Source organism: Glycine soja, chromosome 7 (assembly GCF_004193775.1).
Source record: "Glycine soja cultivar W05 chromosome 7, ASM419377v2, whole genome shotgun sequence".
Lineage (NCBI taxonomy): Eukaryota > Viridiplantae > Streptophyta > Magnoliopsida > Fabales > Fabaceae > Glycine > Glycine soja.
Genome location: NC_041008.1, coordinates 43,827,581 through 43,851,902, shown reverse-complemented (window position 1 = coordinate 43,851,902; position 24,322 = coordinate 43,827,581). Strand labels below are relative to the sequence as shown.

Below are 24,322 nucleotides of genomic sequence, written 5' to 3'. Positions count from 1 at the left end.
TATTCATTTGATCGCTATGGTATCACATAATCATAATAATTAATTGTGCAAACGTCAAAAACAAAATATCTAGTCTTGTTTAGGGATACAATGCAATGAAAGAGCCATAAAACGGAACGCAATGGATTCCAAACTCGTATTTTTATGGCAATGATTCTGAATCCACTCCTAGTTCGATCACCTACTTACTTGAGAGACATTAGTTTCATAAAATGACAAGAGAAAAGTACCAAAATCACCGATGTTTACTGATTTCATAGACTAACATAACATTCTTATAATTTTATAAATATGCACAATTTCATGGACTCTCATTTGGTGTATTATTCCAGAAATAATTCAGAATGTCTACCAATGCATAAACTTGCATATATGAACAATTCTTATTGACGATTAAGAAAGAAAGACAACTCTACATACAAATTCCCTGCACAGAAAAATTTATATATAGAAGTCACATATACAGCAGGAAAACGAAATGTTCAAGTAAGAACTGGAAATGTCACCATAAAGGCATCGAATGACATTATTTTGTACAACAAAAGATACGAGTCACTTCACTCACTTCCTTTGATACATACCTCTTACTCGTTGCAAGACTCGAACACATTCACAAAACACTGAAAAATCAAGAGCGGAGAGACCTACACCGGCTTGAAGCCTGGAACTTGAGTAAGAGCATGGATTCTGATAAATGACAAGGTCAAAACCACCAAATTTACTGATTAGACCCTCAAGTTTTTTACTAGTCAGCTTTTGAATGTCTTCAATCTGAACCAGAGTCCCTGTTTGTCCAGATTGACGCCACCATTTCTCAAGAATCTTTCTTTTTGTTTCAGAAGTCTCAACTGAGACAACAGCTTTTATTTTAATAGCAAGGCGGTGCAGGGCAATTTCTGCCCCACCAAGACCACTAAATAGTGATAACATTGTCAGTCCATGAGGGAAGATGGGCCTTAACACAGAAAGATGATACCCCAATGTGTCTGTCTGGAAGCAGTATTTTAGTGATTTAAGTCTTTCGGCAACATTGCCCTCGGCAGCACGAGTGTGATTCAAAGGGTAGCCTAAAATGAGCTCCAACTGTTCAGGCTCCACAGGACCAAGTTTGAATTTGCCAATCCACACAAGATTCAATCTGCGACAATAACGAAGAATGTCTTTCTGCTGTTCAGATGTGAGCACTCCACCAGAATCAGCTAGAAAATTTCCCAGTCGATCACAAGTTTGAGCAATTCCATTAGTTTCACAATAGATGCTGCTCAATAGCTTCCTTGAATCCCAAGGTGGCCACCATTTCTTTGTCTGCAGCATTGCATCTTCAATAGTCATAGGTGGCTTTGGGAGGATGTGGAATCTGTTTTCAACTGGAAGATTGTGTATGTAACCTTCTATTCTATCCATAGCCGAAAAGGACTGAGCATTCGCAAATTCAGGTTCAATACCATATAAAAACTGAGACATCTTTGTCCATGAGTCATAGGATATGTTTGAAACATTCCCAAATAAGAAAAATGGTGGCTTTGCTGCCACACTACTGAGACACCTGGATGGATTTGGTTTGGGATGTCTCGACATTTCGGCAACAACAGCATCAACCCTTTCTTCCACCCAAGAAGGTTCAAGACAATTGACTGGATCATCATCATGTTCATACTTGGGCCTTTTACCTCTACCATTCTCCACAGCATCCAAATATTGGTCAGAAACATTGCTGGGAAATGCATCAATACCCTCTTCTTCCTTCACCATATCATCATTATAAGTTTCCTCTAAGTTGACCTGGCTAGATTGTGGAGGTTCATGGCTAAAACCCTCAACTTTCACTTCTGCTGTACCATATAAATCCATTTCTGGTTCTTCTTTGATCCCCACAGAATAAGTAGAAGTGGTGGGAAACTAGACAAACAAGAAATTTCATCACTCGGTAAACACCTGACTGATTATTAGTACTAAAAAATGACTTGGCACAATAAAATTTTATCCAGATCAAGCCAAACACGACCTTAACTTTATTTAATAGGTTTCTTAGCACTTTTGTTGATTCCATGCATGTCATACAAGATTTAAATAATATAATATACAAAGAAAAGCAAATTCATTTATGAGAAGTTTTGACATTATATAGTTAAATTATAAATATTCTTTTCAGTATTTTTGTTTTTCTGGTACACTTCTTATTCTGTTCCACGCAGTAGACTAGTTGTAAAAGAACAGGAGTATGGAAAATGTTTAATTTTGGCCATGCATTATAGAAAATGTAAGCAAAGCTTCTCCATAGTTATCCTCTTTCAGTTTTTTTCCTTCAAGTTTCACTGCATCTTTTGCGTTACCAGTTAGTTAACTTTACACTATTTTGCTTCAGTTTTACAAGTTCCTAAACTCCCATAGCGGCCCATTTCAACATACAGACAGTGCATATACTTGTCACTTGCCACAACTTCATTTACATGCATAAAGTTTAAAATAAAAAAATGTAAGATGCTATGAAGCAATGCTCATTATTGTGAAAATCAAGTATATTATTATATATAAACACAAGAAGCTGAATTACAAAAAATGATAAAACATAAAATTTGAAATATAACAAGTAAAAAGTCTAACCTTATATTCCATCACATAATCGATCCCATTTTGTTCTGCAAAAATAAAGTTTGCAAGCTCTGAAATTGGAGCCTCTGAACCTGAAAAGCAGACGATTGGTAAGCTAAAACTCAAGTCCTGATAATTGTAAAGGATGTGAATGGAAAAGAATAGATATCATTTTCCAGATTTATAGAAGGCAATAGTATGATTTCTATTCCATTGATATCATCTCCTAATTCTAAAGATTAATACTTTTTAAATGCAAGACTGTAAACCTAATCTCACAGCTGCATAGTTCAAAAAAGATCAGCTTTTACAAAGACTTACCTAATTTATCAATTGCTGATGATACTTCATTCTCAGAGAAACCCATTTCAAACAACTGAAGAGTTTTTGCCATAATTCCAAAGAGTTTTTCATTGGTGACCTGTGATCCCACAAATAACAAAAATTAGATGCATAATATAGACATAATAAGATACATAAATTAACATAATAGGAGCGAAGATTTCTTGACAGGAAATAGAATACGAAGAAAGAGGATAAAACTAAGCTCAAGTAAATAAAACGTAAGAAAAAAGGAGGGGAAAGTCAATAATACAAATGCATAATAAATCTATCTGACTTATCCACGTATCTGCTAAGGAAACACCTGATAAAAATCACAAGTAGAATCCTCTAAAAATGTCATACATAAAATGTATAATAAAGCAATCTGAATCTTGTTCTCATTTGTTCTTGCATTGCCCATATGTTTCTTATCTCTGGAGTAACTAATTTCATGTTTTTGGTGAACACTGGATTTGTCCCTAGGACCTTCAGAAGTACTTAGGTGTTAATTAAGAGGAGTTAGTAGTAGCAAAGGTAACCAAAAGCTTTGGTGGTTTTCTCAATCTGCAGTTCTTCGGTGTAATTGGTTGGAAAGAAGTGTTAGAATCTTCTAGGGACAGCAGTTTTCTGTTGAGTTCACTCAAGATTGAGTAGTTTTTCTATCTTCTTTGTGATGTTCTGCTCATAGTCTTTTCAGGGGGTGCCTTTGTTAGATCTTCAGAGATTGGCATGCCATTTTGTATGCTTCTTGATTTTTTTCATTTATTTTGGTTGTATCGTCTTTAGTTCTTGAGAATTTTTATCCTCTTTTTGTGGCTTTCTTTTGTATCCTAATATCTTTTTTTACTTATTCAAAAAAGTCAATAGCTGAACATAAGAGAATCCCTAAAAACAACCTGCCCCACAATAAATGTGTGTAAAATCTTTTCCTTTATTTCACAAGCATTCTGCGTTGAGAAAATATACCAAACTACAACATACAGAGATACTACAAAACTTGGTACTCCACCCAAAATTCTCTGAAAATCCCAAATAATCTACTCCAAAAGGATAAAGCAATCAAGCTTCTACTCATTTCAAACTATTGCAATGCATAGTTCACATGACAGGAAAAGTATTCGCGAAAGAATATGTATTTTCCACTCAAGGTAAAACTATACAACATTAGAATCACATTGAAGCCTTAAGAAAAGCAAGTAAAGGCTATAGTTGTGTTCCCTTCATAATGTCTTGCTCATTTATTTGCATTGTCTTTTTTTCTCTCATGAATTAAGTATACAACATCGAGGAATGACATTATACGAGAGAGGATTGTTGTAGAACCCATTGAAAAAGAGATGAAAAAAAATCGGTTAAGGTGGTTTGGGCATGTACAAAGAAGGCCACAAGAGGCACCAGTTAGAAGAGTGGATTGCCTGATTTTTTGTCCAGTAAAAAGAGAAGAGGGAGACCGAAAAGGACATTGGAGGAAATGATCAAGAGAGATCTTAGACTTAATATTTCTGAAACTTTGATTTTTAACCGTGTCGAATGGTGTCATGTGATCTATGTAGCCGACCTTACTTAGTGGGATAAGGCTTTGTTGTTGTTGTTATTGAATAAAGTATACAACATGTAGCAGCATGGACCATATTATTTTGCCTAATGCATAATAAAGTTGAGGGTTAACTTAAAAACCTGACTAACAGAAACACAGTATTTATCTCCTTAAATAATATCATTATTGGGTCTAAATTCAATATCAAAACCTCATTTCCTCTGCCATAATAGGTGAAGGTGATATCATCTGGCTCCTTTTTCAGTTTTTTAGCAATCTGCAAAGCAAAGATGAAGTCCACCAGCTCAGGAATTGATGCTTCATCACCTATAATGAAACAAAAAAAAAATCCTTATTCTTGCCAGTAATCCATAAACATAGGCACGAACTTCTATCTGCATAAGTTTACATACTATGCCAATAAGTTAATTAGATTAGACCTCAGACAATCACTGAAAACACACACATACAAAATAAGTCTACAACCAGACAAATTCAAAAACTTGCTCAAATTATTCATAGTAACTTAGTATTGTTTTCATTTCTGACAAGAGACCAACATTGATCAGGCCACCTAAAAGTTAATCATCAAAGCACAAAAATTATATAGAATATTCCCCACACAAATCTAAACACTTCAATTCAGCACATGCTTAACGTCAGCTTTTTGTTCATGTACTTTGTCCTGGTATTACTAGCAAGTCCAAGCATGCAGCCACAAATTAATAATTCAAAAGGCTTTCAGCAGCTCACATCAAGGACAGCTTATTCAAAAGGGAATGAAGTGGAAGGTGGGTAGCGGAGATCAAATCAAATTTTGGGAGGACAAGTGGACCGGGGAGGAGGAATCATTGGCTGAGAAGTATCCTAGACTATACTTAATATCATCACAGCAGAATCAAACCATAAGATCGATGGGAATGCATAAAGACATAGGGTGGGAGTGGATTCTTACGTGGAGAAGGACATTGTTTGAGAATGAAATCGATTCAGCGGTTAATTTCCTAACAGATATTGCAGATAAGTCAATTCAGCAACAAGGCACAGATGCTTGGGTATGGATGGGCGATCCGGAGGGCCAATATTCAACACGAAGCGCATACAATATGCTAAGGGAAGAGGCAGCAGCTGGTAGACAGGAAGACTGTTATGTGAAACTATGGAGAATAAGGATTCCAGCTAGGTTCGCGGTATTTGCGTGGAGATTGTTGAGAGACAGATTGCCGACAAAGCAAAATTTGAGGAGGCGCCAAGTACAGATCACAGATATGCTGTGTTCGTTCTGCAAGTCTCAAGAGGAAGATGCATCCCATTTATTCCTACATTGCAGCAAGATACAACCCATTTGGTGGGACACTATGACATGGCTGCACATTAAAGGTGCTTTCCCATTAAGCCCAAAGCAGCATTTCCTACAACATATGGGTGTCCAACTCAATGGAGTAAGGATGAACAGATGGCAATACTGGTGGTTAGCCTTAACGTGGTCCATTTGGAAGCTTAAAAACAGCATAGTGTTCTCTAATGCCACTTTCAATGCTAATGCACTGTTTGAAGATGCGACTTTCCTACTGTGGTCTCGGCTAAGGGGTTTTGAGAAAGGTTTCACAGTCCATTTCAATCAATGGGCAAGCAGCTTTACACAAAGCTTTTTGTATCAGTAGTAGACTACATTGTTACGAGCCTATTTAATGTAAATTTCATAGTAAATCTATATCCATACACTGGCTCCCTTTCAGAATATGAATGTCTGATTGTGGAACCATTTGTATGATCCTTTATGTACTATTCAGTACCTCTGGTACTCCAATTAATATATAGCTTACCTTTGCTGATAAAAAAAAAAAAATTAATAATTCAAGCAAACATATATCTATTGATGTCCTGCACTACTTTCTTGGCAACTCAAAAAGACCTATACAACATATGTTTCTAGGTCAATTACAAAAAGAACTGAATGAAAATAATTATGGCAAATATGGCTTAAATAGAGTAATAAAGTATACACCAATTGCACAAAGCAACAGTTCAGGTAAAATATTCTCATACCAAGCTTGTGGATTGCAAATTCAACTTCCTCCACAGAGAAATTCATCATCAGTAAGGAACCTCTTGTATCATCAACGACTCCACTAAGTTCATCAGGCTCCTGCAAGAGAGATTTTGTCAAACAAGAATGAAATTGAATTAAGCAAAACATATGCTATATTAAGGGACATGTTGAAACTAGAAAGAAAATCTTACTACAAAGTACAATAAAGAGAATCAATTGTCAAGGTTAACAAGGGCAAGCAGAAATACATCACGATGCATATTTAATTGTCACCCTAGACAGAAAAAGCAAATGCATCACCTGCCAGTAGTGCATGTGACATACCAGTGACCACAAGTTTAGATTATGCACATGGTATATGCAACAAACTGGTGCCACGCCTTTTTAAAAATTATGCAAATGGTTTTAAAGGTTGACCATGAGATGCAAGAAAATCTGAAAAGCAATTATTTGAAAGATAATATCTATTTGGAATTAGGGATGACATGAGAGTACACCTGAACAAAAAGAGTAAACCAACACACAGTCGCAGAGTACATCTAGCACAAATATGTGACATTAATAAATCAAAAGAACTAGCTGGTAGCATATGATTATAGTGTACAATAAAGCAACAATAGCAACAAAAGCGTTAGCCCATTAGGTGAGGTCGGCTACATGAATCATATGATACCATTTGGGTCGATTCAAATACTCAACTCTTTCCTACCATGACGTGCTCTGACTAAATTGTGTAATAAATCAATTGATGTCTTCAGAGGAATAAGAAGCAAGTACCTCCTTGGCTTGATTGACATTGGAAATCTCTGGAGGATCCTTATCATCAAATAAGCTATCCAGAGAAACAGAAGACTGTGAATTTGATTTTTGAAGAGCCTAAATGATTACAAAGCAAATTGAAAAGGCAGTTAAAAGTTTTACATAAACCATTTACAGAATTAATTCTTTAAAAAGTGAACACATTTTGAAAGTTAATCCCACACATGCAAACATTTGCAGAAGTAAAATATGGCTTGGCAGCAGCACAATATAAAGAACGAAATTGCACAATTAGGAATTATCACGCACAATTCTTTGAGGATCCTTTGCTTAGAACATCAGGTTAAATTCATGTATTAGCAATCAGTGCTATTAACAAAATAATTTAAAGAGATGGTGAATAAATCTTGGAAAAGCATGGAAAAAAAGCCAGATATAAACTAAAACTACAAATAAATAAAGAATCAAGGGCATTGTAATCTCATCAGTCAATCGCTTGAAATATCTAATAGTTCTCTCTAACAAAATAATTCACATAATGCAAACAGGAATACGTTGCACTGAACACCTTCTCATCCCAAATTCTAACTCCAGGAGCGAAAAAAGACCACTAGCATTACTTAAAATAAGTCATATAGCAAGCTAAATCCTTAATTTTCCAGCAGTAGGAAAGGAAAGGATAGTCAACACTCAACACTTGAATAAATTAATCAACTAAAAAAAGGTCAAATTCTCATTATGCCTTTAAAATTTAACCCATACAGTCAGTAAATAGAGCTAAAATTTCTGGCCTAAAAGGTTTAAAATTGGGAAGGAGGGGTGATGGAAGGCACCAAGTTACCTCTTTTGAGTGACCATCAGGATAGAAATTTGGGGCACTTCTACCCCTGCTTGTATTGTGAGAACCACCCAAAGAATCAGATGAATCACAATTGGATTTATGACCCTAATCAATTGGAAATAATAGTCATCAATCAGAATAATAAGTCCAAAGTTTAGAAAGCATATTCGCAGCAGTATTAACATATGAAGGGAGCAAAGAGAGCTGCTGAGTATCATTACAAGTTTCTAATCATTCAAAAAAGTCATAGAATGAAGCAATATTTTATCCCTGTTCAAACTCCACGTAAAATATATATAGCTTATGAAGTATTTTACTATCTAGTTCTGCAAATTGACAAAAAAAAAAAAAAGAAGCTAATTTGTCCTCTATTCTTCAATATAAAATATAGTGAAGGGTGAGTCAAGAACACATCATATTAGAGTAAATGTTTATTTTGGTTCTCTAAAGATATACTCACTATTTACAATTTACAAATATCTACATTTATCCTATCCAAACTCCTAATCCTATTATGTAGAACTTCAATTTAAAACCCCTTTTGACTCTTTTAACACTCCCACTCAAGCTAGCTTGAAAATTCTTTCAGACAGTTTGCCGACTGATTCATTAATGTTCTTATTGGGCAGCCCATTGATGAGATCGTCTTCATAGTTTGTGCAGGTCTATCCAATTTCTATCTTTCTTTTTAACGAAGTGTTATTTACTTCCATGGGCCTGGTTTTGTCATAAAAACCAGGACATTTAGCTAGAGATTGCAGACTTGTCACAGTAAGCCTTCATAGGTGCAGAGTTGTCAACCTTTTTTTTTATCAGCAAAAATAATAGTATATTATATTAGAAAAGCAGTACAAGGGGTACTGTTCTATATACAAGTCAGCACTCTAGTATGCAGAACTATGGTTCCTTAATACAAGCTTTAAGAAACCATAAAATTGACTGTAGAGTTATCACAGATTAGCCCATCAACTATGAACTAATCCCCCCTTGTTTACAAAATCCCTCCCTGATATTACTTGACCAGTAGTGGAAAGGTATGTCAAATCCATTTTCAAGGTTTGTTAGCCAAGTCCAGCAGAAAAATAGAGCATCCTCCATCAATTTATTAATGTTGAAGCTGGTGTTTGAGAAAATGATCCTATTTCTATAGTTATTTAGTAGTATTTAAGTCCAAATAATCTCACAAATTCCATGACCATTGATATAAATTCCACATACACCTAGCCACCATATTTTGCTTCTTACTTTGCCACGCAGTAATGTTCGCTACAGGTTGTATCTCCGTATTAGATTCAATATCAATCAGAATTTCACATTCAACATAAGCACTTGGAACGTGAGCCAGAAAGAGAAAATTTCACATTCATCAGTTCAGCTGAATATACCAATGGATGAAACGACATGGTTTAGTGATGCATGGGTGGGTCGACTGAAGAACTTGGTGCTGTTTGATAGAGTTGAAGAAGAACTCTCGTGGGACGAAGGGGTAGTATCTCGCCAAAGTACCTAGGGGACGACATGGTACTGTTACTAGGACTCACCGACGCCAGAGCTGAACAGATGCGCAGGGAAGAAATCACAAATGGAACATCCTTGTTTAATTCGTTGGAGAAGTGGAACCCGAGGATGCGAACTGGATATAGGCAGATCTTATTCTACAATATGTTGATGATACAATATTTTTCGGCAAGGCATCTATGGAAAACGTCAAAGCAATCAAAGTCATTTTGAGGAGCTTCAAACTCATATTAGGGCTTAAAATTAATTTCGCAAAGAGTAGTTTTGGGGCAATTGGGAAGTCGGACCAATGGAAGAAGATTGCAGCAAATTACCTGAACTGCAGATTGTTGTCTATACCGTTCCTATACTTGGGTATCCCGATTGGGGCAAACCCTTGCATAGTGAGTTGTGGGATCCTATCATCAAGAAATGTGAGAGAAATTTAGCAAGATGAAAACAAAAACACATTTCGTTTGGGGGTAGAGTGACTCTTATAAAGTCAATCTTAACCTCTATTCCTATTTATTTCTTCTCTTTTTTCAAGGTTCCCAACACAATTATCGATAAGTTGGTGAGTTTACAACGCCTGTTTCTGTGGGGAGGAGGATTGGAGCAGAAGAAGATTGCATGGGTCAAATGGGATACAATGTGCCTACCAAAGGAAAAAAGGGGCTTAGGAATCAGGGACATCAAGAGTTTCAATTTAGCTCTGCTTGGAAAATGGAGATGGAATTTATTTCATCACCAAAGGGAACTTTGGGCTCAAGTGTTGGATTCAAAATACAGCGGATGTAGGAATTTGGATGGGAAAAGGAAAGGCAGCAATGAATCACTTTGGTGGCAGGACCTAAAGTCAATGTTTCGGCCCTCGCAGGAGGGTAACTGGTTTCAAAATGGGATATCTTGGAGGGTGGGCTGCGGAGATAGGGTGAGTTTTTGGGAGGATCGCTGGAAAGATGATGGCATATCGCTAATGCTAAAATATCCTAGGCTTTACCCCATTTCCTGTCAGCAACAACAGCTCATACAGCAAATGGGCAGGTTCACAGTTGCAGGCTGGGAGTGGAATTTTAAATGGAGGCGACCTCTATTTGACAATGAAATTGACATGGCTGCTAGATTTTTGGGGGATATAGAACGTAGCTCAATTCACTCTGATCGACAAGACTAGTGGGAGTGGAAGGGAGATCCAAGTGGCGAGTATTCAGTGGGGAGCGCATATAATCTGTTGTTGGGAGAATCCATAGATGAGAATCAAGATGGAGTTTTTAAGGAGCTATGGAATCTAAAGATCCCAAGCAAAGCATCTCTTCCTGTGCTGGTCATGGCTTAAGAATTTGGAAAAGGGTTTTGAAATGCACTTTAATCAATGGCCGAGTAATCTGAGAGAGGGATTTTGTAATCAGGGGAGGGAAGCATACATAGGACTTGGGTAGATTATAGCTTTTTTTTTTTGGAAGGCAAAAATATATATATTATTATAGACAGAAAACAGTACAAGGGGTACTGGATAAAGGAAATACAAGGCACCGCTGGTGCTGCCCTCCAAAAAAACCCAAGCTAACCCAACTAATAAGGTTATCCCATACAGATTAACCAAAGGATTACAATATGAGCAGTTTATGGTCATCTAATTCTACTTCTAAAGCATGTATTAGGAAACCATATGTCTGCTAAACTCAAAAATCAATTGTATTTTTCAGTACCCCTGGTACTGTTATATATATATATATATATATATATATATATACTATTTTATCTTTGCTGATAAAAAAAAATATCAATCAGAATTTGAAACTTCATGACCAAAATGGGCATTTACTTACTAACAAAACATTTAGCATCAGGACCATGGCATCATAACAAAAATTAAGAAAAGAAAAACTATCATTAGTGAATGTTTGGATTAGTTTATGCTGTGTTCAAAAGAACTTTTAACCAAGAGCTTCCTAAGAGATCTTTTGAGAAAATAACATATTTCCCCATAAATAATTGTTACCAAACAAGCATAAGATAAGAATTTTGATGGAGATTTTATCACTGTACTGCACTAACATTTGAGGGTCATCTTCCTCCAACAGCAGAACAGGCAGCCAGCAACCTAAAGTAGCTTTACTATATGCCAAAAGAAATAAATACCATAAATTAAAGTGTTCGTACCCAGTCAAGATCACACATGTAGTCCAATTAAAACTTATATGGGAAAGCAAATGGACATCTATTATATACTTAAATTTCTAGTATACTATTGCACTAGACACCTCATACTTGACAAAATGACATAATTAAAGAATAATGCTTTTAACTTTAAAAAAGATGTCTCAGTGCACAAGGTTTTTGAGTCTTTTGTTAGTTTGTAAGGAAATTTATACAGAGCAAAAGAACCTTTCAAATAAAAAACTAACCAGGTTTTTTTGTTTTAGCATTATTCTACTTTTTACAAGGAATAAGTAACTCAAGGACTATGCTTATAAAATGATAATTTGAATCCTTCATGTATATGCATATCTTCTCTCTGTACAAATTAACATTTCTCATCTCAATGAACATGCAGAACATTGTTCAGCTTTTAACATTATTTACAAAAGTTAAAATGTACATAAATAAAAACTTCCCAAAATCCCAATCCCAAGAGTACCGACAATAAAAAAAACACTATAACATATATTTTGGTCTACTTACTGAATATCTCAAGAGAGCCTCTAGTAAAATATCAGAATTCTCTTCACCTGTAAATTTCAATGAAAACCAATCAGAACCATAACACTTCAAATGGAAAAGTGAAATATCTCAGAAATTCGTCAAATGTTTCATGCATTTAGTGCATAACATAAGTATCCAGCTCCCACGTAATGTACCATTCTCCTCTATCACTTTATCAACAAGGCATGGTAGGAATCCCATTCCGATAAAGAACGCTCGTAGTTTGCCTCCAGATGAACTTGCAACGTTGTCCTGGTAATCATGAAGGAAGAAGTTAAACATAAGAAAACAAATAAAAATGAAAAATTAATGAAGACAATTATTTTTATATAATGTTATATGTATTATAATTTATACATAGTGAACAAGTAGAAATAATGTCTCGCCATGTTACAATGTATTGACAGATGTAAATGGAGAGAACTTATAACACCGGCACGATAGGGTTAAAGCAAGCAAACACAATCTGTAAAAGACTTTTGAATCATTGATAATCTCATACAAAAATTAGATTATTCCTTTCACACACAGGGCTAAGATGTATATACATTGATCATTGAATGGGTCTTTCTTATACATTTTATTTCAATCGGTATTTGGTTACCATAGTTTTGGTTCCCTCATCAGATTACCTAAGAATAAGATCTCCTGTAAGAAAATAGAAACTCATAACGTGCTCATTAACAGAGATTGGAAATCACAGCACAAACTGATACAGCATTAGCTTTATTCAATTCATAATTAATTTACATTTTGCACGGAAGTAATTAACACTGGAATCTCTCAGAGATATGAATCAAAATTATACATAGACCAACCGCCAACCCGCTACAGCATAAGCTTTTTGATTGACTAGCTCCTTGATATGGATTCTGTGCTTCTATAATCAGTGTTTCACTGTTTTGAACTTCCCCCAATCTTACAAATAAACTAAACTTTAGCACAAGGAAGTAATGCACCCACAAGTCAAACCAGAAGGACTATTCCATGAGAAAACTTGTTAAGAAATATTATTCAAAATTCATCTTAGGCTTGTACCAAATAGTTTAAGCATTTGCAGTGAATAGTTTCTTGAAAGAAAGAAAAAAACAGTTGAAGAAGGCATTGTATGATATTGCCCAAAGTTCATACAATTGTTCAAATGTATCATGCTTAAAACCATGAAGCTATAAGGTTCAGTGTAGCAGCTATTAGCAGAGAATGGTAAAGAACTATGGGCATAATGAGAGAACATGCATCCCAAGATATGATTGACTGCATCTAAAACTCAGTACTTGTATTGTGTATATATTGAGAGATGAGCAGCATACCCCAACATCCCCTGAAAATGAAGTATAAGGTGGTAACTCATAATCCAAATTCTCAGTTTTTGGAACCATAACAGTTTTTCCTTCTCTTCTATTTGGATTCCCAGCCATTTTACCTGTATTTTTTTTTATCAGCAAAAATACTAATATATTAGATATAAACAGCAGTACAAGAGGTACTGTACAAAATACACATCAGTACCAAGATATGCAGAAGTATGGTAACCTAATACAAGTTAATTAACAAGAATTAGGCTACCAAACATCGGACTGTAAACTTGGTATACAATTACCCAATACCTATAACATAATCCCCCCCCTCATTACAAAAACCATCCCTGATATTGCTGAACAAGTAATGGAAAAGGTAGGTCAAATCCTTTTTCCAGGTTTCTAAACCATGTATATTTAAAAAACAGTTTGTGATTGCATTAATACAATGGCTATTTCAACTTTCTAGTGGAATGACTTGCATAATTATACTGAAGTAGGAACATTAATAGGAAATCTAGAAGACCAGTCCCGCAAAACCTTGCATACGTTTAAACCTGAAGATAAATATAATATAAAATCAAACATCGAACGAAATAAAACATTTTCAACATGCACTAACAGCATAGCCCCAGCATACTGATTCTATAAACTATGGTTTCAAATGCATCATACTGAAATTGCATTATTTTTGTAAATCACGGGAAAACACAAAGCAACAACTGCTGCAACACAACAGGCGAAATGGCCACATTGGACTGCATCAGGCTGCAACGTGCTTTATAGTCCTCACACGATTAGTTTTTCATTCTTTCTCTTTCTTAGATAATATAGTAAAATGATAATGAGTAAGCAATGAGGAAGATGTGGAACTGGGAGCGAGAAACGAGTCATGATGAATTATATTTGGTGCAAACATAAAACAAATTCACACCGCAACAGCAGCATAAGCATCACAACAGCCGCAATGCCTGCCCACAATCACAGAGGCCACAACAGTGACTTCATTTGCCACGGCAATTTGAAACCATGCTATAAACTGTTCTTGTTTTTCAAGCTGAAATTTATTACATGTAAAGGCATGGTAATTACAGCAGTCGAAGTATAAAGAGGGAGCAACTATAATTAATGAAACCATGCTATAAACTAAGTATTTACTGTTATGTAATATCAGTGAGACATGGCGATTTTTTTAATAAATTTTAATTAATTATTCTGAGGTAACAAACGTAACATTAGAGTACTACCAAGGTACTACTGTATGGATTACAAAAGCTCCAAGGATTATCCAGGCAAATCAAGGTTCTAACAAGTAAATCCTAGTTAACCTGCTAAAACATACTAAGACCTATTTTTGTTCTTATTTTCAAAAACTCTTCTCTCTCTCTCTCTCTCTATTTTTTCTCAATCAAATAACAGTAAAAGGAAAACATGTCGAGAAAAAAACGGTTCTGTAAATTCACCAATTTCTTATACGCAGGTAGAATTGATTTCAGAATGCAATCACATGTCAAGGCCAAACCCAAGGGCAAGCGTGGTTGCTGAACCGGACCGGACCGAATAGAACCGGTTCAGGTTCATGCAGGAACTAAAAATTCAGCGAAAGCGTTAAACAGAAGAGGTTGTGAGTGTGAGAAACGGAAATGCAATAGAAGAGGCGAATGGAGAATACCCGATCGGAAGGGGTGGCGGAGCGTGGTGTACACTCGCTCCACACCCGAGTGAGAATCTAGACTGAGATTCCTCCTCACCAGACAGGAAGAGAAGAAACACAGCACACACAGAAAAGTAGTAATTCAGATTCCACGGTGACAGTAAAAGTAGATTGAACTGAACAGAACTTAAATACACAACACAACATATTCTAATTCTTAGGAGATTCGTGGGTCCCACGCCGTGCCATCTCAACTGACTCTGTCACACGTAGTATTTTGCTTTTGTGTCTTTGTGTCCGTCGCACCTATTTATTTTATTCTTCTACGTTTTTTAGGTCAAAACATATTTTGGAACACTCGCAAATTTTTAGAACAATTACTACATCTTACAGAATAGAACTATAGTAAATAGGAGTTACCCTCTCCATTACTTTTCTGCTATGATTATATGGTGATTTAGCATTATCTAATTTTATGTATTTTAAAATAATAACATTAAAATTTATGTTAAACTACAATAATGAGAATAGAATGAGTATTATGCTAGGATTAATGGATATCTCATTCTCCTTCATTCAAATATCTGCATGTTTAGAAAAGTCATCTGATATTAACTATCTGATTTCTTTTAGAGATAAGTAAGAGAAAAACCGTGGATTTAATTTTTTTAACTAAAAAAAATTAATAAATTAATAATTAATATTTACCGCTAAAAAAAGTGATAAAGTAAAAATTTGTTTTTCTCGTTATGTCTTAAAGTTGATCTGATAATCCAAAAACTTATTCATGTTAAGTACGAGAGGTAACCATGTCTTGTCTAAATTGAGGATAGAGTCTTCATTGCTCTAATAATTATGTGCTCCTTGGTAGTATGCTCTTATTGTTAAATTATTGGGGAAGTCAATATATTGGATTTAGATCATAAAAGATGTCTCTCCAAGCTTTATAAGATGCAGGCAAATTTTGAGATCATGAATGTTTATCGTGGTTATTTTATGATCAAATTTGATACCGAAGTAAATAGAGAAAAACTCATAATAGAAGACTCTTGGATGTTTTTTAACCATTATATTGCATAAAGACAATAACAATTATTGATTTCATTCGATGAAACTCAATCTCAAAATATTCTTCCCGTTGATCTCCCCTCATCCTCGATCTTCTTTCTTTTTATAGTATGCTTTTTACACTTTATTTTTTTTTCTTAACTAGTGCAAAAATGGGCACTCCAAGTTAATTGTATATGTTATTGAATATGACTTGTCTTAAAAAATTTAACTACACTTAAAAGTTAAAATGAAAGAATTTGCTAATGCACTCACACCCTTTTCTCAATATGAGTACTCAACATAAAAAATTATGACTAAATTATTCAGTCATCTATTCTTTTTTAGTTAATTCAGGATAGGGATCTAATAGCAATTTATTACTTATTAAAAAAATAAAAATAAAAGCATTTTCTCTCTCCTCCCCCATCTTCACTCCACGTAGCACCCACCCTCTCTCTCCGTGCGTTCAACTTTTATGGATGTTGAACAAGAACCCCAATTCATTTCTTTAACCTGGATTGAAACTTAATAACTCTAATCAAAAGTAATAAAAAGATGGGAGAATTCTACTTGGAAATTTTTTTAAAAAAAAAAAAGCAATCATTTTTTGAGCGGAATCAAATTTTCAAATGCGGATTGAACAAAAAAAATTACGAGCACCAGAACGGAGTTGAATAGACCAAGATCGAGTGACGATTAGATTCTTTAGAACTTCCATGGCTGGGTGGGTTGAGAGAGTGTAACGGGAAGTGAGGACTAGGAAGAGAGAGAAAATGTTTTTATTTTTATTTTTTTAATAAGTAATAAATTATTATAATATCCCTACTCTACATTAATTAAAATAGAAAAAATGGATAGATACCTTTGTCATAATTTTTTTGTGTTGGCTATTAATGCACTCAGTACCCAAAAAAGGACATGAGTGCAGTAGTAAATCGCTGAAATAAAATATATAATCTCTATAATAGTTGAGAATAAAAATATCTATAAAAAAATAAATACTAAATAAAATTATTCTTTTTATAATAATTATTATAAATATTCTCTTCCAATTAAGCAATATTCTATCTTCTTGAATAATATTATTGTATACTTGCAATTTTTGCATATCCTCCTCTTTATTTTAAATTCTCTTATGTTTAATAAAAAAAAAGTTTAACTCGATTAATCAAGACGTTAGCACTTGTCTTTTGAATCAAAAGAAATTTCCATCTTTTTTTAAAAGCCCAAAATATCTCAAGAAAACTTGACATAGCTTAAATCTATCCCAATGAAAATGGTTGAAGCTCAGGGACATTATGGAAGTGTTTGGGCATTGAAGTTTCAAGTCAAAACAGTTTATGGACATTAAAAGGAATGAAATTATTGTTTCACGAATTAAATTATATTTCTAAAAATACTGTTCCTGAAAATGCTATTCACACTAGAGAGGTTACACTTTCATTAAAAGCATTTTGAATCAACACCGCTCGAAAGATCCATGACATCAGTATGACCCTTTATATCAATCAGTAGCAAACAAAAAAGCAGTAAAAAAAAAAGATTGAATAGAAACCCAACTTCCCAACAGTGGCACAATCAGGCATGCATTGATCCATCTTTTCATAAAGATCCAAAACGTGCCTCGACATTTATAAGAAAACTTTAAGATCCATTTTTAACACGAGTACCTCCGTCCAGCTGTAGTGTTCTTGGATCAAGTGGGATACTCCCAATCTTCAAAAGACCCGAAGACTCGGCAAATCCATTAACTTTGACTTGCATTGAGCCTACTGTGATAACATCAAGCGGTTCCTTATTAGCAACACTAATGCCAGATGGTTTAGTCTCCACCTGTTTTGGGGTAATAGTAACTGAACCAATCTTAAGGACAGAAGCAATATCTTCTTTCTCAACTGAACCTTTCTCAGCCTTTTCATCCACAGATGCGGTGCTTGTGACCTCAGAACTACTAACAATATGTCCAGCACTTGAAGTCTGTTTTAGGCTATCAAACTCATCATCCATCTTTGCCTTCTTCTCAACACTGACTGGAGGGATGTCAACGACAAAATTCAACTTCCGAGGTGGTTCTAATGTGGGTAACATTAATGGATTTTCAAAACTTCTGATTAGCAACTTGGTCTTTTCTTCCAGCATGATCTTCTGACGATTTTCATAATATATAAAGTCATCAAGCAAAGATGTCTTCAAATGATGGTTTTTGAATATTTTAAGCATTTCCAAACCTTTACTATACATTATCTGCACAAGAGGAATGGGGTTTGATAGTCAAGATTACTTCAAATAATAGTAACAGATAAAAAATGCACACCCCCTTGAAAATCTACAAAAGGTAACAAAACCAAAATAACACAAATCAAACATAACAGCTCCTCAAAAAAAAAACACTTGGTAATACTTCAATCAAGACAATCAAGTTATAGAAGTGTCACAAAATGACAATCTGAAAGCCTCTACACATTCAAGCCCGCGAGGGCAGGGATACTTACTCAATAATCCCCTTTAATAACACATCATGTTTTCATAAATTTAAAGTTTTACATAGAGCACACAGGTTCAATGTACTTGATCAGGTAAAACTTACTCAAAAATTAATGTTAAGTGTTTATAGGTTGGGCAGACTTGTCAAATCTACATTGGTAAAGGAACTGCGGAACCGAAAAACAATATACATACCTCTTGTGTGTCTCTGCTATTAGTAACAGGTTTGTTCTCATTGTTCTCTAGTATAATGTGCCTAAAATTTGCATTTGGCACATCTTTTATGATGTACCATTTTACAGGGAAGCTCCCACTCCATTTATCTTGCTGCCAAAAGTCCATGTCCTTATTGAAGTCAACAGGTCCAATCATCTCAGCAACCCCACAAAATTGACCACTTGCATTAACCTACATTGAAAAAAAAGGGAAAAAATGTCAGCATGATCATAGAAGGGAAATTTCCAGATGCACATAATTTAGGTATGCAGATCAGCAAAATACAGAATCAAAACTCATTGAATGAATCATCATAATGTAAACTCACAGAAAAGAAAAGAAAGATTGGGCAGCTTCCAAATTTTCCAGAAGCTATTCTCTTAGCATCTTCATGAGCACTCTGCAGCTTCTTGTTTCCATGAGGTGTTGATGACCACACATTATATTTAATACTTTTGTGCACATCATCTTCACTGTATGATTTTATAACAAAAAACTTTGCATTTTCATAGTTGACAGGGAAATCCTCCCTGTTATATTGATCAGTAGAAATGATGATATTCTCTTGTGTATTGCCATCTCCTATGTTTGTATAGGCTTTGACAGCCAGCGGAAATTTTGACTTACAATTACTAATTCTCGGGCCCCGATTTTGCTCACCTAAAACATCAGAACTTCCATTTACATCACTCAGTCCTTTACCAATGTGAACCTTTGGTCGAAGTTTAGCAACCACAGACTGTCCATTAGCATTAGATCCATAATCAGAAAATCCACTACTCAGAGAGGAAGCTATTTTTAATTGATTATGATGGGACAAAACATTTCCATTGGAAATAGTATCTACAGGATGGGTTGAGGCATCAATGCTTCTGGCCTACAAAACCAACCAAAAATATTCAAGAAATTTTAAATTTTTTTAACAAACAATCCACTTTCAAGATGAAATAAGTCACCAAAAACGATAAGAATTTATAGAAGAAAATAAAATGAATTAAGGAGGTAAAATGAAACAAACTAATACCATGAGTTAAACTCGACTTACGTAAAAGTTAGAGGGAGGCAACTACTGAAAAAGTTGTGGTGCATAAATTGATTTTAACTTGGGATGAAAATTTGATTCATTTTACCTCTTTGATTCATTTTATTTTCTACTATAGCTACTTGTTTAAAAATTTATCCAAACTCGATATCACATTGAGTCTAGGAATTCTCTCCAAGTGTGTCCATTTCAGAGACATAGTAATGTCCAGGGAATGCAAATTATTAACTTGTTATAGTATTTTCAAGTATCAATATTTTTCTCGGTACATAGCTAACTTTATAGATATGATGATTCAAGTCAACAGCAGAAGTGGGAAGTGGGCTCAGCATACTCAAATTCAAATACAGCTTTAAAAGAGTAGGATTCGTACCTGATGGACAGGTGACGAAGCCATATTAAGAAAACCCCTGCCACTTGTCATATCTTTCTTCACCCCAGTATTATCTCTCGGACCTTCTGATATCCTGGGTAAGGAACTTGTGGGATTTGATAATGATTTTGAAGAGTTCCTAGTAAAGGAAACAGAAGCTGAATTGAACTTAGGTTTTAAACCTTTTCCATCAGGTCTGCTGACAGAAGCTCTGGTATCAAACAATGAGTCAACAGAACTATTAGGGAAATTGTCTGGTTGAACAAGAGGAATATAAGCATGTGAAGAAATAGGGTTTTGATAATTGGGGAGGGAGTAATATTGCTCTGCCCCTCCAAATGAACCATCAACTCCTATCATTGCACCAGGAATATAAGGATTGTATGGATTGTATGGAGACTGTGCAAATCCATAGCTAGGTGTATAATATATATATGGAAAACTTTCGTTTTGTGCACCCTGGCAAAGAACAAGCATTCAAATCAGCTTTCAACCCAGCATATGACACATATACACAAGTAGAGGAGAACTAGACTCACTGTGTACTGAATATCAGGACCATCTACACCAAAAATCCTATGGTGGTCCTCCCATTCTCCGGGTGATTCAAATCCTAACCATAATAAATAACTAGTCAATATGATTCATACCCAATATACCACGAACTCAAGCCAAGACATATAATTCTGATTTTACCTGTACAGTAATACCCATAATTGGTGGCAGCAGGATAATACAAGTTCTGATCAACAACAAATTCAGGGGCTCCATCATTAAACATGGCTTGAAATTGTTGAATATTTGGGCTTGTTAGATGTGAGTTTAAATCAGTGCCTTCAATCTGAAAATCCAATAGATAGTAATAAAACCTATTGTCATACTAACTCAAAAAGAAGACAATGCACAGAATATATTTAAAAACCAGAGGTTACAAAAATTCAATAAAATTATTACCAAATAAGCATCTGCATTTCTAGTTTGAGAAACATCATACATTTCCATACCAGAACTGCTACCACTGCAAACAGTCATAATATGAAGTATAAGCAAATAAAACAATCCAATAAATATTAAAGTGAGAAAATGGCATTCAAAAGAAACCAAACTAATTGACAATGAGCAGCAGATTCAATCATCTAAACTCTAAAGCAAGCAAAAATAATTGCAATGCACTTTTAAATCCAGGATTAATACCATTAACCACAGCAAACATGAAACACAGAACAAATGAACTACAAAGAAGTCATGACTAAAAAACTAAAACATAATCCACCACGTCATGAAAACACTAAGTAATAGATACAGACATCCTTGTGAAAAACAATTTCATTAATCCCCAACTTCTTGTTAGTGTTACTGTTCGGGCACTTCTTTTACACAAACATCATTGTAAAGAATCACATTGGGTTGAGTTATGAAAAGAAATCATACCACCAACTATATATATGGTATGCAAAGCTTCAAAGAGCCAATAGTTGAACCTTCCTTAACCCCAAATACACACTACAATATCGGCAAAGTGAGCTAAAATGCTATCAAATTTCCATTTCTCACAACACTCCCATAGTTGCTTACAAGGGTTAACTCACCAACACAAAGAGATTGGGAAGACCTAAATCTCACAGCTCAGCACGCTACAAAAGCTAAAACTCACGAATATCGCTCATCAATTATCTACCAACCTTTCAAATCCCTTTGAAAGGAAAGTATCAACGCGGTTTGACCTCGAAATAGTGAACCAGCTCAGTAACTTACCAATTAAGCAACCAATTTAACCCCAAAAGAAACCCCTTTTCTAATCCTAGAAAACAAAACAAAAAAAAAAAGAAAAAAAAAACTCCAGAATCGAGCACTCGCAAAACGAAAACCACAAAAAAACCTCGTCCCCACAACTTCACAAGAACACTATTCTCCACTCAACCTGGCACGAATTCGAGAAACACAACTTCAATCACCGAATATGAGAGAACTTACGAATCAATCGACACACACGAGTAAAAAGACAGAGAAAAATAACGCATGAAAAAAGAGTATGATTCACCTGAAGGAAAAAGAAGAAAAAGAAAACAATTCAATGCATGGTTGGCACGAAACGCCGTCGTATGACGGAATTGGAGAGGGCAAAGAGTGAAGGAAGGGTCTTCTGGAACATTCCGATAACACCCCTACGAAACCCTAACCATTAACTGAGAGGAAAGAAAGAGTGAGAGAAGAGAGAGCCCTTGGCCTTTGAAAAGGGGCGGTTTCGGTGCGTGCAAGAAAAATAAATAAAAAAATTAAACAGAGGAAAGAAAGGAAGAAAGTGTGTGAAATGAAAATGAAATAGACGTGGAAATAGAGGTTCCCACCTATTTAAGATACGAAAGTGTTTCACAATTTCAATTTCATTTTTTTATTATTATACCCCTCTTTAATGGGGGGGCTTCTTCATTTTACTTCAATGCCCCTTCTTTGATTCGGATACAACCAAAATGCCACTACTTTTATTCAATTTAACCAAAATGGGAAACGTTGCCCTTTGGGATGTTTGCTTGCTCGCTCTATATACGCGCGCTTAAGGTAGCAGTCCGTGACCTCACTGACATGTAGAAACTGCCCAACGCATGAACACTGAGTTTAGCTCACTCCTTTTCTTTTTTTTTTGGAAAGGCAAAGGTATAATATTACATATAAAGAGAAGGCAGATTAGTAAGAGCAATACATCTGCATAGTTACATCAAAAAAATGCCTAACTCATAGTAAGTGAGATGTTAGGTATTATGTACCAAAAGTGAGCCCTATACTTCTATTATGAATTGAGATAAAACAAAGGGTCGTTACCACCAAGTGGAGAAGAAAATCAGAGAGTTTTTCATTCTTTTGTACAAAAATCATTGACCAAAAATATTTTTAATGTTTTTCAGGATATGAGACCCTTTAAATTGACGGTCCCGAAAAATAATGTTGTTTGTGACATTTCACAAACACCAGCACGATGCATGGCACAACAATTGTTTTCATCTATGACTTCTCCTTCCTCAAACAAATTTATGCACAAATTTATTGTTGTGAATAATAAAAATGAGTTATAGTATTAAATTAAAAAGTGAGGTTTACACAATTATGTTTGTTTTTATAATTATGACATTCATACGAAATTATTCTTATAATTATGGCATTCATACAAAATAGTTCCCACAAAAATCAAGGATAAGTTAGGATTTGATCCCTAGATCATTTGAATAAAAAACACAGTTTTCATTAATGGTTATTGATGTAAGATTTACACATAGATTATTTTTAATAAATTTTGATGAATATAATAAAGAATTTAGTATTTGAAAGAATGTGTTAAAATATATGGTATGTGATCCAACATTTTTCATTAATAATAATAATTGATTCGTTACGCATAATGTCCTTCGTATTGTTCCACCGACAATGATGTCACTGGAGATAAAGGAGAGGCAAGGGATCAAAATAGTATTAAGTGTCCCCCTTATAGGGTTACTCATTGTATTTTAACATTTTTTTTTCCCTGGTGTATTTGGGCTAGGTCTAGTTCGTTAAGTTGCTTAGCATAGCGGCAATCTAACTTAAACAACATAAAAAATTTGGTCTTGCAAAACGCAAGTAGCCATTTTCATCTCATATATATTAAAATATGCAAACTCAACGGGTATTTGTTTAAGAAAGTAATTATTTAGCAAGAGAAAATTCTAGAAATTCTCTTTTACTATAACATGCTCCTTGTTCTTTTTAATATCACAACATGGTACTTGTTATTACATGTTACAGATGACCTCTTTTTTCTTGACACAACTTTGCTAGGATTTGATTATTAATAAAACCTCTGCTTAAAATCTATTTTTCAAAAACATATGATCACGAAGAATTCAAAATTTATTATTTTGCTT

At 34.8% G+C, this 24,322-nt stretch overlaps 2 protein-coding genes across 5 annotated transcripts; both read right to left on the bottom strand.

Annotated features, from left to right (window-relative positions):
- Positions 1-349: 349 nt before the first annotated feature.
- Positions 350-15,444, bottom strand: LOC114419924 (probable inactive DNA (cytosine-5)-methyltransferase DRM3). 2 transcript variants are annotated; one of them, XM_028385742.1, is made up of 11 exons: positions 15,280-15,444; positions 13,620-13,732; positions 12,465-12,561; positions 12,289-12,335; positions 8,107-8,211; positions 7,284-7,382; positions 6,503-6,602; positions 4,665-4,780; positions 2,914-3,013; positions 2,605-2,684; positions 350-1,899 (listed from the first exon to the last, which is right to left on the bottom strand). In XM_028385742.1, exons 2-11 carry the CDS (start codon positions 13,725-13,727, stop codon positions 562-564), a joined length of 2,190 nt encoding a protein of 729 aa, XP_028241543.1. In that variant the 5' UTR covers positions 13,728-13,732; positions 15,280-15,444; the 3' UTR covers positions 350-561. The 2 variants fall into 2 exon arrangements, with proteins under 2 accessions (XP_028241543.1, XP_028241544.1); XM_028385743.1 differs by lacking the exon at positions 8,107-8,211.
- A 2,229-nt stretch (positions 15,445-17,673) lies between these two features.
- Positions 17,674-22,755, bottom strand: LOC114419923 (YTH domain-containing protein ECT4-like). 3 transcript variants are annotated; one of them, XM_028385741.1, is made up of 9 exons: positions 22,468-22,755; positions 21,858-22,347; positions 21,381-21,444; positions 21,123-21,267; positions 20,966-21,039; positions 20,427-20,885; positions 19,340-19,888; positions 18,991-19,203; positions 17,674-18,555 (listed from the first exon to the last, which is right to left on the bottom strand). In XM_028385741.1, the coding sequence occupies exons 3-9, from the start codon at positions 21,426-21,428 to the stop codon at positions 17,956-17,958; spliced, it is 2,088 nt and encodes a 695-aa protein (XP_028241542.1). In that variant the 5' UTR covers positions 21,429-21,444; positions 21,858-22,347; positions 22,468-22,755; the 3' UTR covers positions 17,674-17,955. The 3 variants fall into 3 exon arrangements, with proteins under 3 accessions (XP_028241542.1, XP_028241541.1, XP_028241540.1); XM_028385740.1 differs by lacking the exon at positions 21,858-22,347; XM_028385739.1 differs by lacking the exons at positions 21,858-22,347; positions 22,468-22,755 and adding an exon at positions 22,401-22,452.
- Between the last annotated feature and the right edge of the window lie 1,567 nt (positions 22,756-24,322).

What these genes read in the sequence shown, in the direction of transcription:
- LOC114419924 (XM_028385742.1), bottom strand. Translation starts at nt 13,727, where the DNA reads ATGGCTGGGAATCCAAATAGAAGAGAAGGAAAAACTGTTATGGTTCCA. An exon ending in ATCAGCAATTGATAAATTAG is followed by an intron (nt 2,685 to 2,913) that starts GTAAGTCTTTGT and finishes TCTGCTTTTCAG; the next exon opens with GTTCAGAGGCTCCAATTTCA. An exon ending in ATTATGTGATGGAATATAAG is followed by an intron (nt 1,900 to 2,604) that starts GTTAGACTTTTT and finishes TTGTTTGTCTAG; the next exon opens with TTTCCCACCACTTCTACTTA.
- LOC114419923 (XM_028385739.1), bottom strand. Translation starts at nt 22,447, where the DNA reads ATGCGTTATTTTTCTCTGTCTTTTTACTCGTGTGTGTCGATTGATTC. An exon ending in GTCCTGATATTCAGTACACA is followed by an intron (nt 20,886 to 20,965) that starts GTGAGTCTAGTT and finishes GTTCTTTGCCAG; the next exon opens with GGTGCACAAAACGAAAGTTT. An exon ending in CTTCGTCACCTGTCCATCAG is followed by an intron (nt 19,889 to 20,426) that starts GTACGAATCCTA and finishes TTGGTTTTGTAG; the next exon opens with GCCAGAAGCATTGATGCCTC.